The sequence below is a fragment of the Oncorhynchus mykiss genome, chromosome 6, assembly GCF_057628025.1.
Source record: "Oncorhynchus mykiss isolate SJ-2025 chromosome 6, ASM5762802v1, whole genome shotgun sequence".
Taxonomy (NCBI): domain Eukaryota; kingdom Metazoa; phylum Chordata; class Actinopteri; order Salmoniformes; family Salmonidae; genus Oncorhynchus; species Oncorhynchus mykiss.
This window is the reverse complement of record NC_143027.1, coordinates 10,435,036-10,455,538: the sequence shown is the minus strand read 5'-3', so window position 1 is coordinate 10,455,538 and position 20,503 is coordinate 10,435,036. Positions and strand designations below refer to the sequence as shown.

General features: G+C 41.2%; 2 protein-coding genes across 2 annotated transcripts in view; both read left to right on the top strand.

Annotated features, from left to right (window-relative positions):
* LOC110525094 (glutamate receptor ionotropic, delta-2) overlaps positions 1-10,335 on the top strand; it is a 644,456-nt gene extending 634,121 nt beyond the window's left edge. The window contains 1 exon segment of the mRNA XM_090236958.1: positions 7,821-10,335. Within this exon segment, the coding sequence (XP_090093084.1) occupies positions 7,821-8,249 (429 nt within the window). The 3' untranslated portion in view covers positions 8,250-10,335.
* A 5,755-nt stretch (positions 10,336-16,090) lies between these two features.
* Positions 16,091-17,835, top strand: LOC110525006 (transcription factor Atoh1). Its single transcript, XM_021604972.3, has one exon. It carries the CDS (start codon positions 16,204-16,206, stop codon positions 17,095-17,097), a length of 894 nt encoding a protein of 297 aa, XP_021460647.1. The 5' UTR covers positions 16,091-16,203; the 3' UTR covers positions 17,098-17,835.
* Positions 17,836-20,503: the final 2,668 nt, after the last annotated feature.

Genomic DNA, 20,503 nt, shown 5'->3' with positions numbered 1-20,503 from the left:
ACATATTATGTAGTATCATGATATCAATCACGTTCGGCTTGTCGCAATTAAGCTAGTGTTCATCTTCGAGGGAAAATACTCCAACCCTCTTCTCAAGATATATCCAATGCAATTCAAATTATCTTTGTCCCCTTTGTTGCCTATTATGCATAATGCCTCAATGATTTACAATTCATATTTTCCTTTATGTTTCACAATCATAGAAATTAGTCACTTAAATATCCAATAATAATGATAATCATAATAATGTATTATTACGCTCTATGGGAACAAAACACACACACACACACACACACACACACACACACACACACACACACACACACACACACACACACACACACACCATCCTACATGTTTCATTTACACCTGTCCTCTTTCACACACACAGTCCACACAGCTCCCACTGAGCTTCAACCCAAAGCCACGTTAGCTGCCTGGGGGCGAGTTGTGTTTGTGCCTCTGTCCTCCTCCTGGTACATACTGCACATCCTGATATTCTAGAGGTCTGTCCCTGTTGAGGCCTCTGCTTCTATGTGATCACTGTCAGTGTTTCTGTGTTGCATATCTGTGTTGTGTTGTGTGTTGTGTTGTTTGATGTGATGTGTTGTGCTTTGTAATGATTAACACTGTGATGAGCTCTCCATGTGATGAATAGAGTTCAGTAGAGTTAGTCCTCTACTACTGGTCACGGATTTCAGTCTCACTCCAATGAGGATTAACTGAACTCTACCCAAGCAAAAATAGGATTTGGGTATTGGGGCGGGGTCTCTTAAATGAAAGCCTTTCAATGCTTCAATGTTGCATGATTAATTTCCAACCCAATCAGATTTACAGATGCATTTGGACATATCCAGCAGATATGTCCAAATGTTCGTGCGTTAGGAAAGTATTCAGACCCCTTGACTTTTTCCACATTTTGTAACATTACAGCCTTATTCTGAAACTGGTTCCATTTAAATTGAATACAAAATTATCCTCATCAATATGCACACAATACCCCATAATGACAAAATGAAAACAGGTTTTTAGACATTTTGAAAATAAAAACAGAAATATTTATTTACATAAGTATTCAGACCCTTTGCTATGACACTAGAATTTGAGCTCAGGTATATCCTGTTTCCATTGATCATCCTAGAGATGTTTCTACAACTGGATTGGAGTCCACCTGTGGTATATTCAATTGATTGGACATGATTTGGAAAGGCCCACACCTGTCTATATGAGGTCCCACAGTTGACAGTGCATGTCAGAGCAAAAATCAAGCCATGAGGTCAAAGGAATTGTCCATAGAGCTCCGAGACAGGATTGTGTCGAGGCACAGATCTGGGGAAGGGTACCCAAATATTTCTGCAGCATTGAAGGTCCCCAAGAACACAGTGGCCTGCGTCATTCTTAAATGGAAGAAGTTTGGAATCACCTAGACTCTTCCTAGAACTGGCCGCCCGGCCAAACTGAGAAGGGAGAAGGGCCTTGGTCAGGGAGGTGACCAAGAACCCGATGGTGACTCTGAAAGAGCTCCAGAGTTCCTCTGTGGAGATGGGAGAATCAGAAGGACAACCGTCTCTGCAGCACTCCACCAATCAGGCCTTTATGGTAGAGCGGCCAGATGGAAGCCACTCCTCAGTAAAAGGCACATGACAACCTGCTTAGAATTTGTCAAAAGGTACCTAAAGCCTCTCAGACCATGATAAACAATATTCTCTGGTCTAATGAAACCAAGATCGAATTATTTGGCCTGAATGCCAAGCTTCATGTCTGGAGGAAACCTGGCACCATCTCTACAGTGAAGCAAGGTGGTGGCAGCATCATGCTGTGGGGGTGTTTTTCAGCTGCAGGGACTGGGAGACTAGTCAGGTTTGAGGGAAAGATGAATGGAGCAAAGTACAGAGCGATCCTTAATGAAAACCTGCTCCTGAGCACTCAGGACCTCAGACTGGGGCAAAGGTTCACCTTCCAACAGGACAACAACCCTAATCACACAGCCAAGACAACGCAGGAGTGGTTTCGGGACAAGTCTTTGAATGTCCTTGAGTGGCCCAGCCAGAGCCCAGACTTGAACCCAATCAAACATCTCTGGAGAGACCTGAAAATAGCTGTGCTGCGATGCTCCCCATCCAACCTGACAGAGCTTGAGAGGATCTGCAGAGAAGAATGGGAGAAACTCCCCAAATACAAGCTTGTCGCGTCATACCAAAGAAGACTAGGGGCTGTAATGGCTGCTAAAGGTGCTTCAACAAAGTACTGAGTAAAGGGTCTGAATACTTATGTAAATGTGATATTATTATTTTTTTTTTTTTATTGTATAAATTTGCAATTTGTTTTTGCTTTGCCATTATTGGGTATTGTGTGTAGATTGATGAACAAAAATTCATACATTTTAGAATAACGTAAAAAATGTGGCAAAAATCAAGGGGTCTGAATACTTTACGAATGCACTGTACGATTGTTCACATCAATGTTGGGATAGGTTCCTTGCTCATAGACACAACAGTATTAATGTACCACAGATGTTGATGTCACTTGGGGACATTTGGGTGGTGGCTATGTCTGGCTTTTACGGGAGTGTGGGGCTATAGGGGGACACTACACATTATGGACACTACACACATTGGACGGCCACTTTGTTGACGATGCTGAGCACAAGATGTTTGATCATGTTTGATTTACTGTCCCTGATGGCTGAAAGCTTTCATTCCCTTGTTGTTTTGTTTTGTAGATAAGTACACTGTGTTGAGGGTAAAGCGGGCGAGGGAGAGCAATACAAAATGCCATTTTTACATCTCACCCTTCCAGGTATATCTTCGAAGGCTCCTCCTCGAACATACAATACCCCACTGAGTGTGTGTGTGTGCTGACTGTGCTGTTTTTTCTACTCATCCTGGCCTCCAAAAAAATCCCTCCTTCACCCTCCCATCTGCATCATCTTCTGTATGTCTGTCCGTCTGTCTGTCTGTCTTGTCTGTCCCTCTCTCTCTGACCTACGCACAAACACACACACACACATACACACACACACACACAGACACAGGCCGATGGCACTTCCGCCAGGCAACCTGAACCATGCCCCCACCAACATGACACCCCCAACGACATCCCCCTCACCACTCTCAGGACCGCCCCCTCTACCCATTACGCCCAGTCACCCGCATGCTGTGACATTCCACGTGCCTTGATCGTCCAACACACATTCGAACCCAATAATGACCCCTCCCAACTCACCCCCAAAATGAGAATGACCACGTTCACTGCCCCTCCTGCCACCTCCAGGTTATACCCATGACGGGGCCCTTAAGTACAATATGGAGAGTCTTGTTAGGGAAATCCCGAAACATTCAGTTGTCGAAAACAACTCAGATTGTCATATTTAATGCTTTATGATAACAACAACACTTTGGCATTGATGACATTTTCTAGTCACGGGCACCGCCTGTCGATAAATGAATTACGATGCCTTCCTTTCACTAGAGGGCTTTTACCATGCTCTTTCTTACCAGGGCAGAATCTGGTTTAGTGTGCAGTCATGTAAAGAGCTATGATGCCTTCCCTCCACTAGAGGGCGTGTAACAGGTTAACAGGTGTATGCCATGCGTGTTTGGCTAAAGAACACAGTATGGGATCTGTACAGTCCAATTCAAATGACTGAAGGTGTAGCCACTCAAACATGAACAAATTCTCCCCTAAATGAGACCTTCACATCGGTCTGATTGAAACAGAGGTTCATCTCTTAGACTACTTACATGTATTAACTCTGTTTTATATTTAGCTTTGTGTTGCTACACAGAACCCTCTTCAGTTGATCCAAAAGCAGGCTGTTTCTCTCGCCGTACGGAAGTTACCTGTAAGGTAACCTGACTCTCACAGTCAACAATGACTGTTCTCTCTCACCATCCCCTCCTCGTTCCTATACGTTCAAACCCTCCCTCCTTCCTCCACCCCCCCCCCTCCCGGGTTTGTGGTGTGACTAGGTCCCCGCAAACAGCACTTCTTTCTGCCCCCTCCCTCTCTAAGACGAGGAGGGTAACTGTGGTCCCTTCTGCCCCCCGAATCGCAGCCGGGGCAAGACCCCCCTCCACGCCACATGGTCAGTAGTTGTCTTTGACTCTGTCTGTACCCCTCACCAAGGATGCCCTCTATCAAAATAGAGGAAGGATGTGTGTTCCCCACCTCCACCCCACAGTACCCCAATCCCTGTACCCCCACAATGGACACAATCATCTCACAAGCTGAGCCACTTTCCTCTCAGCACAAGCTGAGCCACCCATCTCTAAGTGTGACCACCCCAAAGATGTTGACCAATCATTTTATTTGGATGTAGTAGTGCTATTTATATGTCTGTATCAACAATCTTTTGACAAATACATTTTTTGTTCAATATAAATATCTGGGGAAAATGGGTAAACCCCTTTCCCCTCTAAAAAATGTCACTCGATTCACAAAACAGATCATTGAATAAATGTAGCTACCTTGCACTTGAACTATTAATCAGATACAACCATACCATCCTCATTATACAACCATACCATCCTCATTATACAACCTACCATCCTCATTATACAACCATACCATCCTCATTATACAACCTACCATCCTCATTAAACAACCATACCATCCTCATTATACAACCATACTGTTCTGATTATACAACCTACCATCCTCATTATACAACCATACCATCCTCATTATACAACCTACCATCCTCATTATACAACCTACCATCCTCATTATACAACCTACCATCCTCATTATACAACCTACCATCCTCATTATACAACCATACCATCCTCATTATACAACCATACCATCCTCATTATACAACCTACCATCCTCATTATACAACCTACCATCCTCATTATACAACCATACCATCCTCATTATACAACCATACCATCCTCATTATACAACCATACTGTTCTGATTATACAACCTACCATCCTCATTATACAACCATACCATCCTCATTACACAACCATACTGTTCTGATTATACAACCACACCATCCTCATTATACAACCATACCGTTCTGATTATACAACCATACCATCCTCATTACACAACCATACCGTTCTGATTCTACAACCATACCATCCTCATTACACAACCATACCGTTCTGATTATACAACCATACCGTTCTGATTATACAACCATACCATCCACCTTATAAAACTATACCATCCTCATTACACAACCATACTATCCTCATTATAAAACCATACCATCCTCATTACACAACCTTACTATCCTGATTATACAACCATACTATCCTCATTACACAACCATACTATCCTCATTATAAAACCATACCATCCTGATTATACAACCATACTATCCTCATTAAACAACCATACCGTTCTGATTATAAAACCATACCATCCTCATTACACAACCATACTATCCTCATTATAAAACCATACCATCCTCCTTATAAAACCATACCATCCTCATTACACAACCATACTATCCTCATTAAACAACCATACCATCCTCCTTATAAAACCATACCATCCTCATTACACAACCATACCATCCTCATTACACAACCATACCATCCTCATTACACAACCATACCATCCTCATTACACAACCATACTATCCTCATTACACAACCATACTATCCTCATTAAACAACCATACCATCCTCATTATTCAACCATACCATCCTCATTACACAACCATACTATCCTCGTTAAACATCCATACCATCGTCATTATTCAACCATACCATCCTCATTATACAACCATACCATCCTCATTATACAACCTACCATCCTCATTATACAACCATACCGTTCTGATTATACAACCATACCATCCTCATTACACAACCATACCGTTCTGATTATACAACCATACCGTTCTGATTATACAACCATACCATCCACCTTATAAAACTATACCATCCTCATTACACAACCATACTATCCTCATTATAAAACCATACCATCCTCATTACACAACCATACTATCCTGATTATACAACCACACCATCCTCATTATACAACCTACCATCCTCATTATACAACCATACCATCCTCATTACACAACCATACTGTTCTGATAATACAACCACACCATCCTCATTATACAACCATACCGTTCTGATTATACAACCATACCATCCTCATTACACAACCATACCGTTCTGATTCTACAACCATACCATCCTCATTACACAACCATACCGTTCTGATTATACAACCATACCGTTCTGATTATACAACCATACCATCCACCTTATAAAACTATACCATCCTCATTACACAACCATACTATCCTCATTATAAAACCATACCATCCTCATTACACAACCATACTATCCTGATTATACAACCATACCATCCTCATGACACAACCATACTATCCTCATTATAAAACCATACCATCCTGATTATACAACCATACTATCCTCATTAAACAACCATACCGTTCTGATTATAAAACCATACCATCCTCATTACACAACCATACTATCCTCATTATAAAACCATACCATCCTCCTTATAAAACCATACCATCCTCATTACACAACCATACTATCCTCATTAAACAACCATACCATCCTCCTTATAAAACCCTACCATCCTCATTACACAACCATACCATCCTCATTACACAACCATACCATCCTCATTACACAACCATACCATCCTCATTACACAACAATACTATCCTCATTACACAATCATACTATCCTCATTAAACAACCATACCATCCTCATTATTCAACCATACCATCCTCATTACACAACCATACTATCCTCGTTAAACAACCATACCATCGTCATTATTCAACCATACCATCCTCATTACACAACCATACTATCCTCATTACTCAACCATGCCATCCTCATTACACATCAATACTATCCTCATTAAACAACCATACCATCCTCATTATTCAACCATACCATCCTCATTACACAACCAAACCATCCTCATTACACAACCATACCATCCTCATTACACAACGATACCATCCTCATTACACAACCATACTATCCTCATTAAACAACCATACTATCCTCATTAAACAACCATACCATCCTCATTACACAACCATACCATCCTCATTATTCAACCATACCATCCTCATTATTCAACCATACCATCCTCATTACACAACCATACCATCGTCATTAAACAACCATACCATCCTCCTTATTCAACCATACCATCCTCATTATTCAACCATGCCATCCTCATTACACAACCATACCATCCTCATTATTCAACCATACCATCCTCATTACACAACCATACCATCCTCATTATTCAACCATACCATCCTCATTATTCAACCATACCATCCTCATTATTCAACCATACCATCCTCATTACACAACCATACCATCTTCATTATTCAACCATACCATCCTCATTACACAACCATACCATCCTCATTATTCAACCATACCATCCTCATTACACAACCATACCATCCTCATTATTCAACCACACCATCCTCATTATTCAACCATACCATCCTCATTATTCAACTATACCATCCTCATTACACAACCATACCATCCTCATTACACAACCATACCATCCTCATTAAACAACCATACCATCCTCATTACACAACCATACCATCCTCTTTGACACTCCTTTTTTCTTTGGCCATGCACTCTCCCCTCTTCTCTCACCTCACCGTTCGTTCACTCCACTGTGTCTTCCCCATCCTCCTCCTCTTCCCCCATCCTCCTACTCTTCCCCCTCCTCCACATTTATCCTCACTCTCCTTTGACCCTGTCCTCCGCCTCCTCTCTCTCTTTTTCTCTGACCCCCCACCCCCTTCCCCCTCGCCCCCACGCAGGACGATAAGGAGATTGACCTGGAGCACCTTCACCGCCGGGTTAACAGCCTGTGCGCGGAGGACGACAGCCCCCACAAGCAGTTCTCCACCTCCTCTATTGACCTGACGCCCCTGGACATGGACTCTATGCCGGCTGCCCGGCAGGCCCTGGAACAGATCAGCGACTTCCGCAACACGCACATCACCACCACCACCTTCATCCCCGAGCAGATCCAGACCCTCAGCCGCAGCCTGTCCACCAAGGCCCAACAGGGCTTCGCCTTCGGTCCCGTGCAGGACCACCGGACTGGGGGAACCTTCAGGCAGAGAGCCCCCAACGGTGGCTTCTTCCGCAGTCCCATCAAGACAATGTCCTCCATACCCTACCAGCCCACTCCCCAGCCCAACTTCAGCTACGGCAACGACCCCGATCGGGGTACATCCATATGAGGAGGAGGAGGAGGCCACATAGTGAGAGAGATGTAAACAAATACACTCACAAAGCTCTATGTACATAGGAATTTTTCAGTTCAGTTTTTTTTTTTTTGGGGGGGGGGTGGCTTTGCTTTTGTTCAGTGGGGTGGGTGGGTGGGTGGGTGGGTGGGGTTGGTCTTCCTTCTGAAACCTGTTGGTGAGAGGAGGTGGGGACTTGAATGTTTTCTTTATAGTCATCGTTCTCGTGGTTTTCAGAAGATTTTTGGGTGTGTGACAGGGATCTGTTATCTCTTTTTCGTTCCATGTCATTTATGGACTGCTTTTCTGAAGAAGCATATGACTCCTATGGACACAACAAGGAGAGTATGTTTTTTTTAATAACAGAAAACACTTGTCTGTCTGTTCTTAAGATCCACAAATCGGCAATTACCCAATGCTCATTTGGTGGACATTCTTGTCTTTGCCTTTCACCTTATGGGATTTCATCCCATTCAGTTCTTTGGTGTTGCTCATCAATGCCTGTGCTCCAAATCTGAAATCTGCCCAAAAATGGGTGTCCATTGGCTCAGCTACCCTGCATACTGAGACCTCACCATCTGAGCTCTGGAAACACTCTGCCATTTTGGTGCATGTACAACTCTTATCAATTCCACTGCACTCACTGCACCAGTGCCCACAGACCTGTGTTTGATTGTATGTAGTTTGGAAATTCTTTCTCACCTGTACTGTGCTGTCTATTTCAAGGTGAGAGCCTCAACCTCTAAACGGACATTTCTTGAGAGACGCATAGAGGCACAAAAAGGACTGAAAATTACCGAGATAAAAGACAACAGAAAAATGACTTTAAAAGCAGCTAAAGCTATTATATGTATTTTATTGAATTTGTTTTGAAAATACATTTTAATGCGTGGAATGTGTTTGGTCAGAAAGTAAAACAACAAAAAAAACATTGTTCTCAGCGGTCTACTTGTTTTCTCAGCCAATTTTGAAAACCGCTAAATGAGTGCTATAGTCTTACTCTGGTTTGCGTCATAAATCATATTCAAGTTGTTTTTCACCTTACTTGTAGTTCTGCCAGGGCTCAGTCAGGAAAACAAAGTCACATTTCTGTGCGATCGTGTCATTCTCCAGTCCTCTAATTGACTGTTGTAAGGGCAAACAGTTGGGCTCAGATTGAGGAGAAGCCCTTTCCAATAACATCCTCAGCACAAGCCTTATCAGTACAGGCTGGCTTCTCCTCGCCAGTCTCCTGTTTCAATAGGATTTTTTTTTGCCATTGGAACTGTAGAGCTGATGGCAGCCATTTTGAAAGATCTTTCTATTTTATTTCTTAAATGTTAAGGGTACTGTTTATCTAACGTTTTTAAAGTGCCAATTGTTTAGACGAGACCATTAATTAAGGTGAGGTTTTTGGAGGGAGGGGGTCAAAAAAATAATAATGTGAAGGGAAAAGAGGAACCAAACCTTTTCACTAACACTGTATTAATATTTAATAATGTTAGTTGTTTAGAATGAGCTTTCAGTTTGTTATCTTAAGACTAAACCGCAAATGTTGTGCGTAGAGACCAGAAGCAGTGTTTGATGCAAGCCTTCTAGATGTTATTTTCTTAAGCTGCAGTACGGCTATCGAATGACAATAGGACACAGACAAGGTTTAAAGAAGTTTTATTTAGTATAAATGACAGAGACATTATGAAATGTGTATATTTTACATGTTGACGCTATTTTTGTTTAATAAAAAATAATATATCATATGAGCCTTGAGTTAGCAGTCACCCTACACATTTGGTTTCCTCCCAGTTCCAGAACACACACGAGCTTTCTCTTGTCATGTTGAGTTCATTTTGATTTGCTGGCTAATAACAGAGGAGGCAAGATCTTAAAAAGAAGCATGCACAACTTGCTATGCGCGTAACATTTTTATTTCATACATAGGAGGTACAGGATTACTTGATCATGTTCAACTGATTATAGTGTACAGTATTTAATATAGGCCTATGTTGTTGTATGTGTTGCATATTATTCAAACGGAACAAACTGAGGCCTCTGTTACAAGTGGCAAAGCTTTCTGTGTATAATTTGTCTAATAAACTTGTTTTCTACAGTGGTATGGGTTTTGTAGTCTTTGCTGTGAATGTGTAAGCTTGCCAGGAAATAAGGTTTCACTTTTCCATTTAAAGACTTTATTTCCAGAGCGCTACATCCACCAATTTTTCACATTTGTGTTTTTTCATCAGAAATGATTGCTTATGGCTAACTTCATGTGTGTGTAAAATGTTACTGTTCTTACACTTTTAATTCATGTATTTTAGATGTTAATAATAAATGAAGTGTATATATATATATATATATATATATATAGCTATCTGGATAAAAGCATCTCCTAAATGGCTAAAATGTCAAATGTAAACCATTTACATACATATCTCATATTACTGTATTGAATGATTTATTTGTTTACCTTATTTTAAATATTGATGTCACAATTGTATCATTAGTACAGTTATTGATCACAAATGTAGTTATGCGTTACCTTTGACTGTGTTAAACCTACGAGTTCTCTGAGAGTGAGGCTGATATATTGCATTTTGCAACAACAAAAAAAAATGGATTATTTGGCTCTCTGAAATGAAACCATGAAGTGATAGATTTTAAACAAATACAGTGAGCTCTAAAAGTATTGGGACAGTGACACATTTTGTTGTTGTTGTGGCTCAGTACTCCAGCAGACTGTCAGCTTTAATTTGAGGGTATTTTCAAGCCATATCAGGTGAACCATTTAGACATTACAGCACTTGTTGTACATAGTCCCTCCCCATTTTAGGGGACCAAAGTATTGGGAATAATTCACTAATATGTGTATTAAAGTAGTCAATAGTTTAGTATTTGGTCTCATATTCCTAGTACTAATGATTACATCAAGTTTGTAACTCTACAAACTTGTTGGGTGCATTTGCTGTTTGTTTTGGCTGTACTTCAGAATAATGAAATAGTAAGTGAGAAAGTTACAGACGCACAAATATCAATCCCCCCTAACCTCTCACTATTACAATAACATTTTTATTCACGATGATTCAGGATTATCCGTAATCATGGTAGCATCCACATTAATGTAGAAGTGTTCTAGGTTATGTTCATCTTCATCCCAGTGAGTTATTTTTCAATGTCATATCAATAGAAGAATCCTGCCTATTGGAACAGCTGGAGCCGTTGCTGGGTTAGGAGAGCCCATCGGTACCACGCAAGTCAACGTCCTCTTTCTGGAGTTCAATAAGGGAACAGGACGTGGTCCTGTTATGGCTGGTTTATAGTGAATAATGAATTCATTATATTTCTATGTTGGTACCAGTCTGTTTGTGCCATCATGCCACTCCTTGTCACTCCATGTCATGTTTGGTAATGAGTATTAAGGACAGTAGACTCAAAGACTCAATCATAGACACGCTTACTGACAGTTGTGGCTGCTTCAATGTTGTGTTGCTACCATGTTGTTGTCATGTTGTGTTGCTGTCATACTGTGTTGCCATGTGCTGCTACCATGTTGTGTTGCTACCATGTTGTTGTCATGTTGTGTTGCTGTCATACTGTGTTGTCATGTGCTGCTACCATGTTGTGTTGCTACCATGTTGTTGTCATGTTGTGTTGCTGTCATACTGTATTGTCATGTGTTGCTACCATGTTGTTGTCATGTTGTGTTGCTGTCATACTGTGTTGTCATGTGTTGCTGCCATGCTGTGTTGTTTTCTTAGGTCTCTCTTTATGTAGTGTCCCTCATGTCGTGATGTGTGTTTTGTCCTATTTTTTTTTTAAATGATCCCAGCCTCCGTCCCCGCAGGAGGCCTTTTGATAGCCCATCATTGTAAATAAGAATGTGTTCTTAACTGACTTGCCTAGTTAAATAAAGGTTAAATAACTTTTTTTTAAACAGGCTAGCTGGTTTATGTGTAAAGGAAGTATTTTTCTTTACTCAGAATAAATTATTCTACACCTTTTATGAAACTCTGGGACAATTGACATAGTGTGAACCTATTCAAGGGGATGTCAGCGTTAGAAGCAAGCAGTGATATCTCAAACTAGTGGGTTGTTTAATTTTTCTCCACCAAGTGGCGCTGTTTCCCTGTCAAACATTTGTTAGATAACGTTGTGCTATTTGATCGAGAGAGAGACTGCAAAAATATCCTCAGTGTTCGACGTAGAACACAACATCCACCTAAAAGGAAGTGATTCCCAAACCTTCCATAACAAAGCCATCACCTTCAGAGAGATGAAACAGGAGAAGAGTCCCCGAATCAAGTTGGTCCTGCGGCCTGGTTCACAAACAGAGCCCCAGGACAGCAACAAAATTAGACACAACCAAATCATGAGAAAACAAAAAGAGAATTACTTGACACATTGGAAAGAATTAACAAAAAAACAGTACGAACTAGAATGCTATTTAGCCCGAAACAGAGAATACACAGTGGCAGAATACCTGACCACTGTGACTGACCTAAACTTAAGGAAAGCTTTGACTATGTACAGACTCAGTGAGCATAGCCTTGCTAATGAGAGAGGCCCCGTTGGCAGACTTGGTTCTCATGAGAAGACAGGCTATGTGAAAACTGCCCACCAAATGAGGTGGAAACTGAGCTGCACTTCCTAACCTGTTAAATGTATGACCATATTAGAGAAGCATATTTCCCTTAGATTACACAGACCCAAATCCAATTTTGATAAACTCCCATATATATTGGGTGAAATACCACAGTGTGCCATCACAGCAACAAGATTTGTGACCTGTTGCCACAAGAAAAGGGCAACCAGTGAAGACCCATATTTACGTTTATTTATTTTCCCTTTTGTACATTAACTATTTGCACATTGTTACAACACAGTATATAACCATAATATTGACATTTTAAATGTCTCTATTTCTTTTGAACTTTAGTGAGTGTAATGTTTACTGTTTATGTTGTATTATCTATTTCACTTGATTTGGCAACATATGTTTCCCGTGCCAATAAAGCCCTTTGAATTTATTTGAATTGAGAGAGAGAGAGAGAGAGCGAGAGAGAGAGAGACAGAGAGAGAGAGAGAGAGAGAGAGAGAGAGAGACAGAGAGAGAGAGAGAGAGAGACAGAGAGAGAGAGAGAGACAGAGAGAGAGAGAGAGAGACAGAGAGCGAGAGAGAGCGAGAGAGAGAGAGAGAGAGAGAGACAGAGAGCGAGAGAGAGAGCGAGAGAGAGAGAGACAGAGAGGGAGAGAGAGAGAGAGAGAGAGACAGAGAGCGAGAGAGCGAGAGAGAGAGACAGAGAGAGACAGAGAGAGAGCGAGAGAGAGAGAGCGAGAGAGAGAGAGAGAGAGAGAGAGAGAGAGAGAGGGAGAGAGAGATGCCTGCACAGACTATGTATGATAAAGCCTTTATCAAACGTTGCCTGAAGTTGTAGACACGAATTCATTAGTGCCGAATCTGGCCTTTTCCACGAAGGCTTTAAAAATACCAAAGTAAATACCAATGGTCCACAGATACATTATTATTATTTATTAATATTACGTCAGCCTATTACTGCATCCGTCCAGTGCACCTCGTTTCCCCGGAGACAGAAATGGGGTGAGCAGCACGCAGACTCGATCACGCTGGAAGCCCCCACGGGGACACATTTTGTGCCCATTTTCCAAAGAGTCCCCCAAGCGTATCGAATGGAACATAGAGTCACCATTGTGCCTGCGACACTTTAATAATCGACAGCTACAATATCCAACCTGTTGTTTGCTTTGGGAGCCATTCCAGCCTCACTGGACGGCGGCTTGTAGGTGGGGAGACGGACCTAGGCGCCAGTCTCCTAGCCCCGACGCCTTAAGAATACATGAATAAAAAGTGAAAAGATGAATGTCATTTTATCTCAGAAATTGTGGGATTTGGTCGGCTTTCGTGCATGTGCGGGTTGATCTCGCATGTTTAAGATTGCTAAACTTTCAGTAGGCTATAGTCTTTCAATTTAATATGTTTAAATAGACCTGTATACAATTTTTTCAACTTCAGAATACATATAGCATTTCGAATAATAATAATAATAACTAAAATCATATCTGAAGACATTACATGAATCTAATCCCGCTATTTATTTATTTGTTTGACTTCCTCTCCTCTATACTTTATTATTATTATTAGACTATTATTATTATTGTTATTGTTATTGTCATTATTCAGTAGCCTTATATATTTTCATTTTAACTGAGAGTTCAGAAAGTGACATTGTGAATGGTTTGCATATAGGCTAGCTGGTTGTCTATTATGATTCGTTTATTTAACAGTAGTTTGTAACCCATTTTTTCATATTCTTTATTTCGTTCAGATGTATGTCTTTTTCTCATCCTTCTAGGATTTTGACTGTCCAGAGGCAGTAAAGGGAGTGGGCCCGTCTAAAATGATATGCTGCGAGCACACTGTTCCACACACACATTCCCTCACACCCTCACTCGTTCACTCGCTCACACACACTCCATCACGCTCGCTTTCTCTCTCTCTCTCTCTCACACACACACACACACACACACACACCAACACAACCTCTCTGAGCTTGCCACTGCTCTTCTGACAGTAAAAGCGCTGTCGAGCCCCCTGCTCATGTTTCCGGTCCCTGTGAAGCTCTTTTACCAACAGGGCGTTCCGTAAATCGGATCAAAAGGTTTTGAACCTGTACAAAAGAAAATGAAATTCGAGATGGCCTTAACATTCATGGAATAGAGGAGCGGTGAATTGACAATGATCACGGACCCCAGGAGCCAAGTTCTTTGGTCAAACTTTTTTCAGTCCCTAGAACCAGTCCACACTCTTAAGAAAAAGGTTCCATATAGAGCCAAAAAGTGTTCACTTAGTTCATATGTGGAACCATTTTATAGGGTTAGTTCTTCAGAACTCTACTTAACTGAATCAAAATGTGTTCTACAAAAAGAACCCCAAATAACCTTTTTTTTCTAAGATTGCAGAATGTTATATTCTTTGCCTAGTTGGCGCCCTTTTCGTAACCTCGTAGGACCAATCCTGATCTTGGGAGCATACACCCTGTTTCGCGACCGAAAGCTACCGAAACAGAACGTGAACTCACAAGAGCAGAATGGTTCGAACGAGGCTACCCTTTACTTTCTGAATTGAAATCTGGAAATGTTATAGCTTACCTTAACGCATAGCCATATTTGTTGTACATTGGATGGAGGTACAGTATATGTAACATATTTTAAGCATTTAAAACATTTTGTCTTTGAACTGTTTTTATTTTAATGTTGAGTAACTTATAAACTGGCCAAAATGTATAGGCCCTATAGAGCCACATGGTACATGATGATAATGATGATGATGGTGGTTATCTCTTTATGAATCTCCATTTTAATTTGACAAATGAAGTGCGTGATTCCTTTCGTGGCAGTATTCTGAACATTAGTTCCGAGCCTATGATGCATACATTGCCAATTTCGAAACGACTCTCTATCTGTAGAATTGAGGATATCTGGCATGAGCCAAAGAAACACACATGCCTGTTGGATTGGGCAGGTGCACGGACATCCTCAATCAGTCCACGAGTTGAAGCTCGTGCTGTCCACACTATTAACCATATTGCTCTATCCATGTGTGTGTTCTGAAGGACTTCCCTTTGTGCTAGCCACCCAGTTAAACAGTCTTTAAACCGATACGTTATTATAAACAGTCCAGACATAATAACCTCTCTCGGGTTTACGGAGACTTCTCATTGGTCGCCAACACGCGCCTGCCCCAACCGCTCTTATTGGTCAAAGCGCCACGCGACCAGCATGAGAAGGGGGGCTCCCAGGCGCGTGCCGCTTTTTAAAGCGACTCCGCGCCTTGAGACGCTAGAGGAGTCCTGCACGCGACACTGTGAAAGCACACGTTTCTAAAGAAACATTTTTGATAGCGTTTTATATTTGGTTAAGTTCTTTAGTCCTGCAAGCCACCTGATTTATACATTTTTAAATGGATGTTATCAGTGTTGAGGAATGGAGTAAAGACGCGAAGGAGAGTAGCAAGGTGCAGCAGTCGAGAATGGAGAGGGGGGAGCAGAGCGAGTACCCATCAAGTCTGGCACTCATGGACAGCAGTGACCCACGCGCCTGGCTGGCTCCCGTGCAGCCTGCTGGCACCTGCGCGGCACACGCCGAATACCTGCTGCACTCGCCCAGCTCTAGCATGTCCCCCGCATCCGGTCACAGCCCAAACTTTAGAAAAAGTTCCAAGAGCCCGCTCAAAGTGCGGGAGTTGTGTCGGCTCAAGGGTTCGGTGAGCACCGAGGATGGCAGACAGAGAGCCCCATCCAAACCTGGCAACGGAGTCCAGAAGCAGAGGCGCCAGGCTGCCAATGCGCGGGAGAGAAGACGGATGCATGGACTGAACCATGCCTTCGACGAGCTGCGCAGTGTCATCCCTGCTTTCGACGACGACAAGAAGCTTTCCAAATACGATACCCTGCAGATGGCCCAAATCTACATCAACGCGCTGGCGGATCTGCTGCAGGGTCCCGGTGTTGACTCGCCAAAGTGTGACCTGTTGTCCGCCAAGGAGAGTCCCCGGGGATCCTCCTCATCCACCTGCCGAAGGGGCTCAGGCACGGGGCTGCCAGTCCAGTTTAACGGAATCCCATTCCCCTTCGAAGACGGCTCGTTCTCTGCTTTGGTGGAGCAGGAGATACGCTCTCCCTCAGGGACACCTACTTCCGACTTGGAGAGCAGAAAAGACTCCCCCCGGTCCAACCGCAGCGACGGAGAGTTCTCCCCGCACTCTCATTTCAGCGACTCAGATGAGATGCAGATGGAGCTCCAGAGCGAAGACGAACTATCTGAACTCAAACTTCCCAGCCATCACTCATTTTGAAACTTCACCAGAGACTTTCTAATCGTGTCAATAATATCTGATGCTAGCATAGCCTACATTTTATAATATGATAGATTGGGCTTTCCAAAATCGGTTTGTTTCGTTTGAGAGTTCTATTTTATTAACTGTTAGATAAAGATGATTTTATGTCAGATAATTCGGTTCTGCCAATAGAATTGATCGTCTCATTGAGACATATAAGGAAAGACCCCTCTGCCATGTCGTCTGTCGCGCGCAGCATTGCCACGGGCTTTCCCAATATCACAGCATGGACAAAACGCTGTCTTCCAAGAAATTGCCTGATATTTTTAAATGTAAAGGTTGTTTGTAATTATATTTCCTTATACTGCTCATGATCATGATTTCATTGTTTGTAAATGAATCGTATGAATTTGTTTGCGACTTCAAAAGTTAACAATTCGCACTTTAAAACAAGAGCCAGAGGCTTGGAGTAACATGACTTTGTTATTGAACCATTGTGTTTTTTTTAGTAGGCCTGCCAATTTGATATTTAATATATCAATGTTGTGTTCTTTTTTGTATTTTGGGCTATTCACTTCAAATTAACATGTGTGTCTGTGCTTTCATTGGATGATTGAAGTTTAATTATTCCTAATTGTTTTCATTTATTTTTTTCATTTAAATGTGTCATTTCAAATGTTTAAAAAAAAACTGGTTTGCCATTAACTGGTTTATGTTCTTTTCATTTTGAGAATAAAATAAGCAAGTTGAAAACCATCATTTTCTGTTGTTTCAGTGCTTCAAGATGTTGATAAGCAAAGAAAATACGAACACTAACGTTACAACCATCACACAACTATTCCATGAAAGACCATGATAACAATTACTTTTTCATTGCACGACATGCAGGAACACTTGCGGGACAGAGGAGAAATATGACGACGATGATGATGATGATGATTATTATTATTATTATTATTAGTAGTAGTAGTAGTAGTAGTAGTAAAAGTAGTAATAGTAGTAGTAGTAGTAGCAGCAGTAGCATTAGTAGTAGTAGTAGTAGTAGTAGTAGTAAAAGTAGTAATAGTAGTAGTAGTAATAGCAGCAGTAGCATTAGTAGTAGTAGTAGCAGTAGTAGTAGTAGTAGTAGTAGTAGCAGTAGTGGTGGTGGTAGTAGTGGTGGTAGTAGTAGTAGTAGTAGTAGTAGTAGTAGTAATAGTAGTAGCAGTAGTAACAGCAGTGGCATTAGTAGTAGTAGTAGCAGTAGTAGTAGTAGTAGTAGCAGTAGCAGTAGTGGTGGTGGTAATAGTGGTGGTAGTGGTAGTAGTAGTAGTAGTAGTAGCGGTAGTAGTAGCAGTAGCAGTAGCAGCAGTAGCAGTAGTAGTAGTAGTGGTGGTAGTAGTGGTAGTAGTAGTAGTAGTAGTAGTAGTGGTGGTAGTAGCAATAGTAGTAGTAGCAGTGGTAGTAGTAGCAGCAGTAGTAGTAGTAGTAATGGTGGTAGTAGCAGTAGTAGTAGTAGTAGCAGTAGTAGTAGTGGTGGTGGTAGTAGTAGTAGTAGTAGTAGTATAATTATATGCCTACCTGTTAGACTTATAATAGGTGTTATTATTATTTATTTTATCAAATGCATTTATAAATAAACCCTAGTAGGGGTTTAGCTGTCACCAGAGAAGTCCTTTCATTTGGCTCGTCTTCAGCTTGACTTCATTATTGAAATGTGTAAAACAAAATCATCTTCTGTGACCTCGTGGATATTCGAGATAATTCGGTGTATCTCTTACGTGTAGACTATATAAAGCTAATAATGATAGACAACTTTTATTTTATTGTTGTTTCGATTAACTTTTTCCTGCATATATGCCTATCCATAGGCCCTAAAGTTATCCGTTCATCTTGGTTACCTGAAGTCTGTGCATCTTTAGTATGGATTGTTGGCTTGAAATAGTAATAATAATAATTTAACGTAGGCTGTGTCAAATAATTGCATCAATCACAATTCAAAATAGTTTGCAAATGCGTTATATAATTTAAGAGCTCAGAAAACAAACCACTAAATAGCCAATGCCTATAAGACGCTCACGTAAAAGTTAAACCATCACTAAAATATATTTACAGCGCACAAATATCTTGAATAAAAGTATTATCTTTATGTAAATATCTCAAATCAAATTTAAAAAATGACACTCAATTTTCTCTGTAACTTATTGTATAAGTGAATCATAGTTTTTAAAAATATATATAAAAAAACGTGTCAACAAATCGGTCTTTAGATGTTGGACCTTCTAGTCCAAAAATGATGCATTCTAACTTGAGTATTTAGAGCATATAATTAGGAATTACAATACAATTATTACTACTGTTCTGTGGTTTACTTTAGAGCAACAGTACATGGCACCTTCCACAAAAATAAGTAGGCTAACTTTAACTAGTTATACTTTGAGTAAAATCCTTTTCACTCTAGGCCTACCCATAACATTAGTTACATGTTGAGTTTTGGTGACATTTACTAAATTAATTGTAATCGGAGTGTGCATTAATTTCAGGCTATTGTTGGCAGGCCCGTGGTCTAAGGTGTTGGATAGCCTCATTGAAGCACGCGCTGTCAGCTGGTGAGCGCTCGGGTCCCCTCCACACACTGTGATCAGTGTCCCTCAGGACTCAGGATAGAACACACTTTCTTAGTAAACCCGCCACGCACACGTCTGCTTGCTCGCAAAGTACACGAGCGAGCATGCTCTCTCTCGCTCTCTCTCTCTCACACACACACTTACCAAAATGAGTTATACTTACACTCTTTTACCCTCATTTTATGCAGTCACCTTCGGTTTAGACTAAACTAGAGTGCAGACTGTCAATGAATTTTGAACATTTTCATTTGAGCCATGCCTAATAGGATCATCTGTACATTTTCAGATTAGCCCACTCCTCCGTAGAAAAGGCGTGTTAAAAATGTTTCGAAATTATTTATGAAAGTGTCTGTTTGTACCTGCCGCTTCTGTTCCCTCCCCCTGGTTTTAACCAGTCACACCGCGTGCCCCTTAATCTCGATCAATGTGGAGAATAATAGGCAATATAATGCGGTGTTAAATTATTTACCGTATTTATTCACACACCGTTATCTGATTATTAACAAAGCAGCCATCTGTACTTGCCTGACTCATGTGACCCGCTATAACTGGTAAACAGGTAAATTATCGGATTTGGCGTGGTGCTCAGGTCTATCATATAGCCAGTAGCCTACTGGGCTGCGTTCCGAACCTATATTGAGTTTTATCCTATTTGTCGCCGATGTGACCAAATGTGTTCTATTTCGTTGTTTTTATTTGTAAACACCACTCTTTAATGACATACCAATAAGTTGTCCAACTCTTATGTCTGGTTTTCACGAAATCACAGGAATAGCCGTGCTTATTTAATGGGGATGAACAACATTGATAACGTTGTT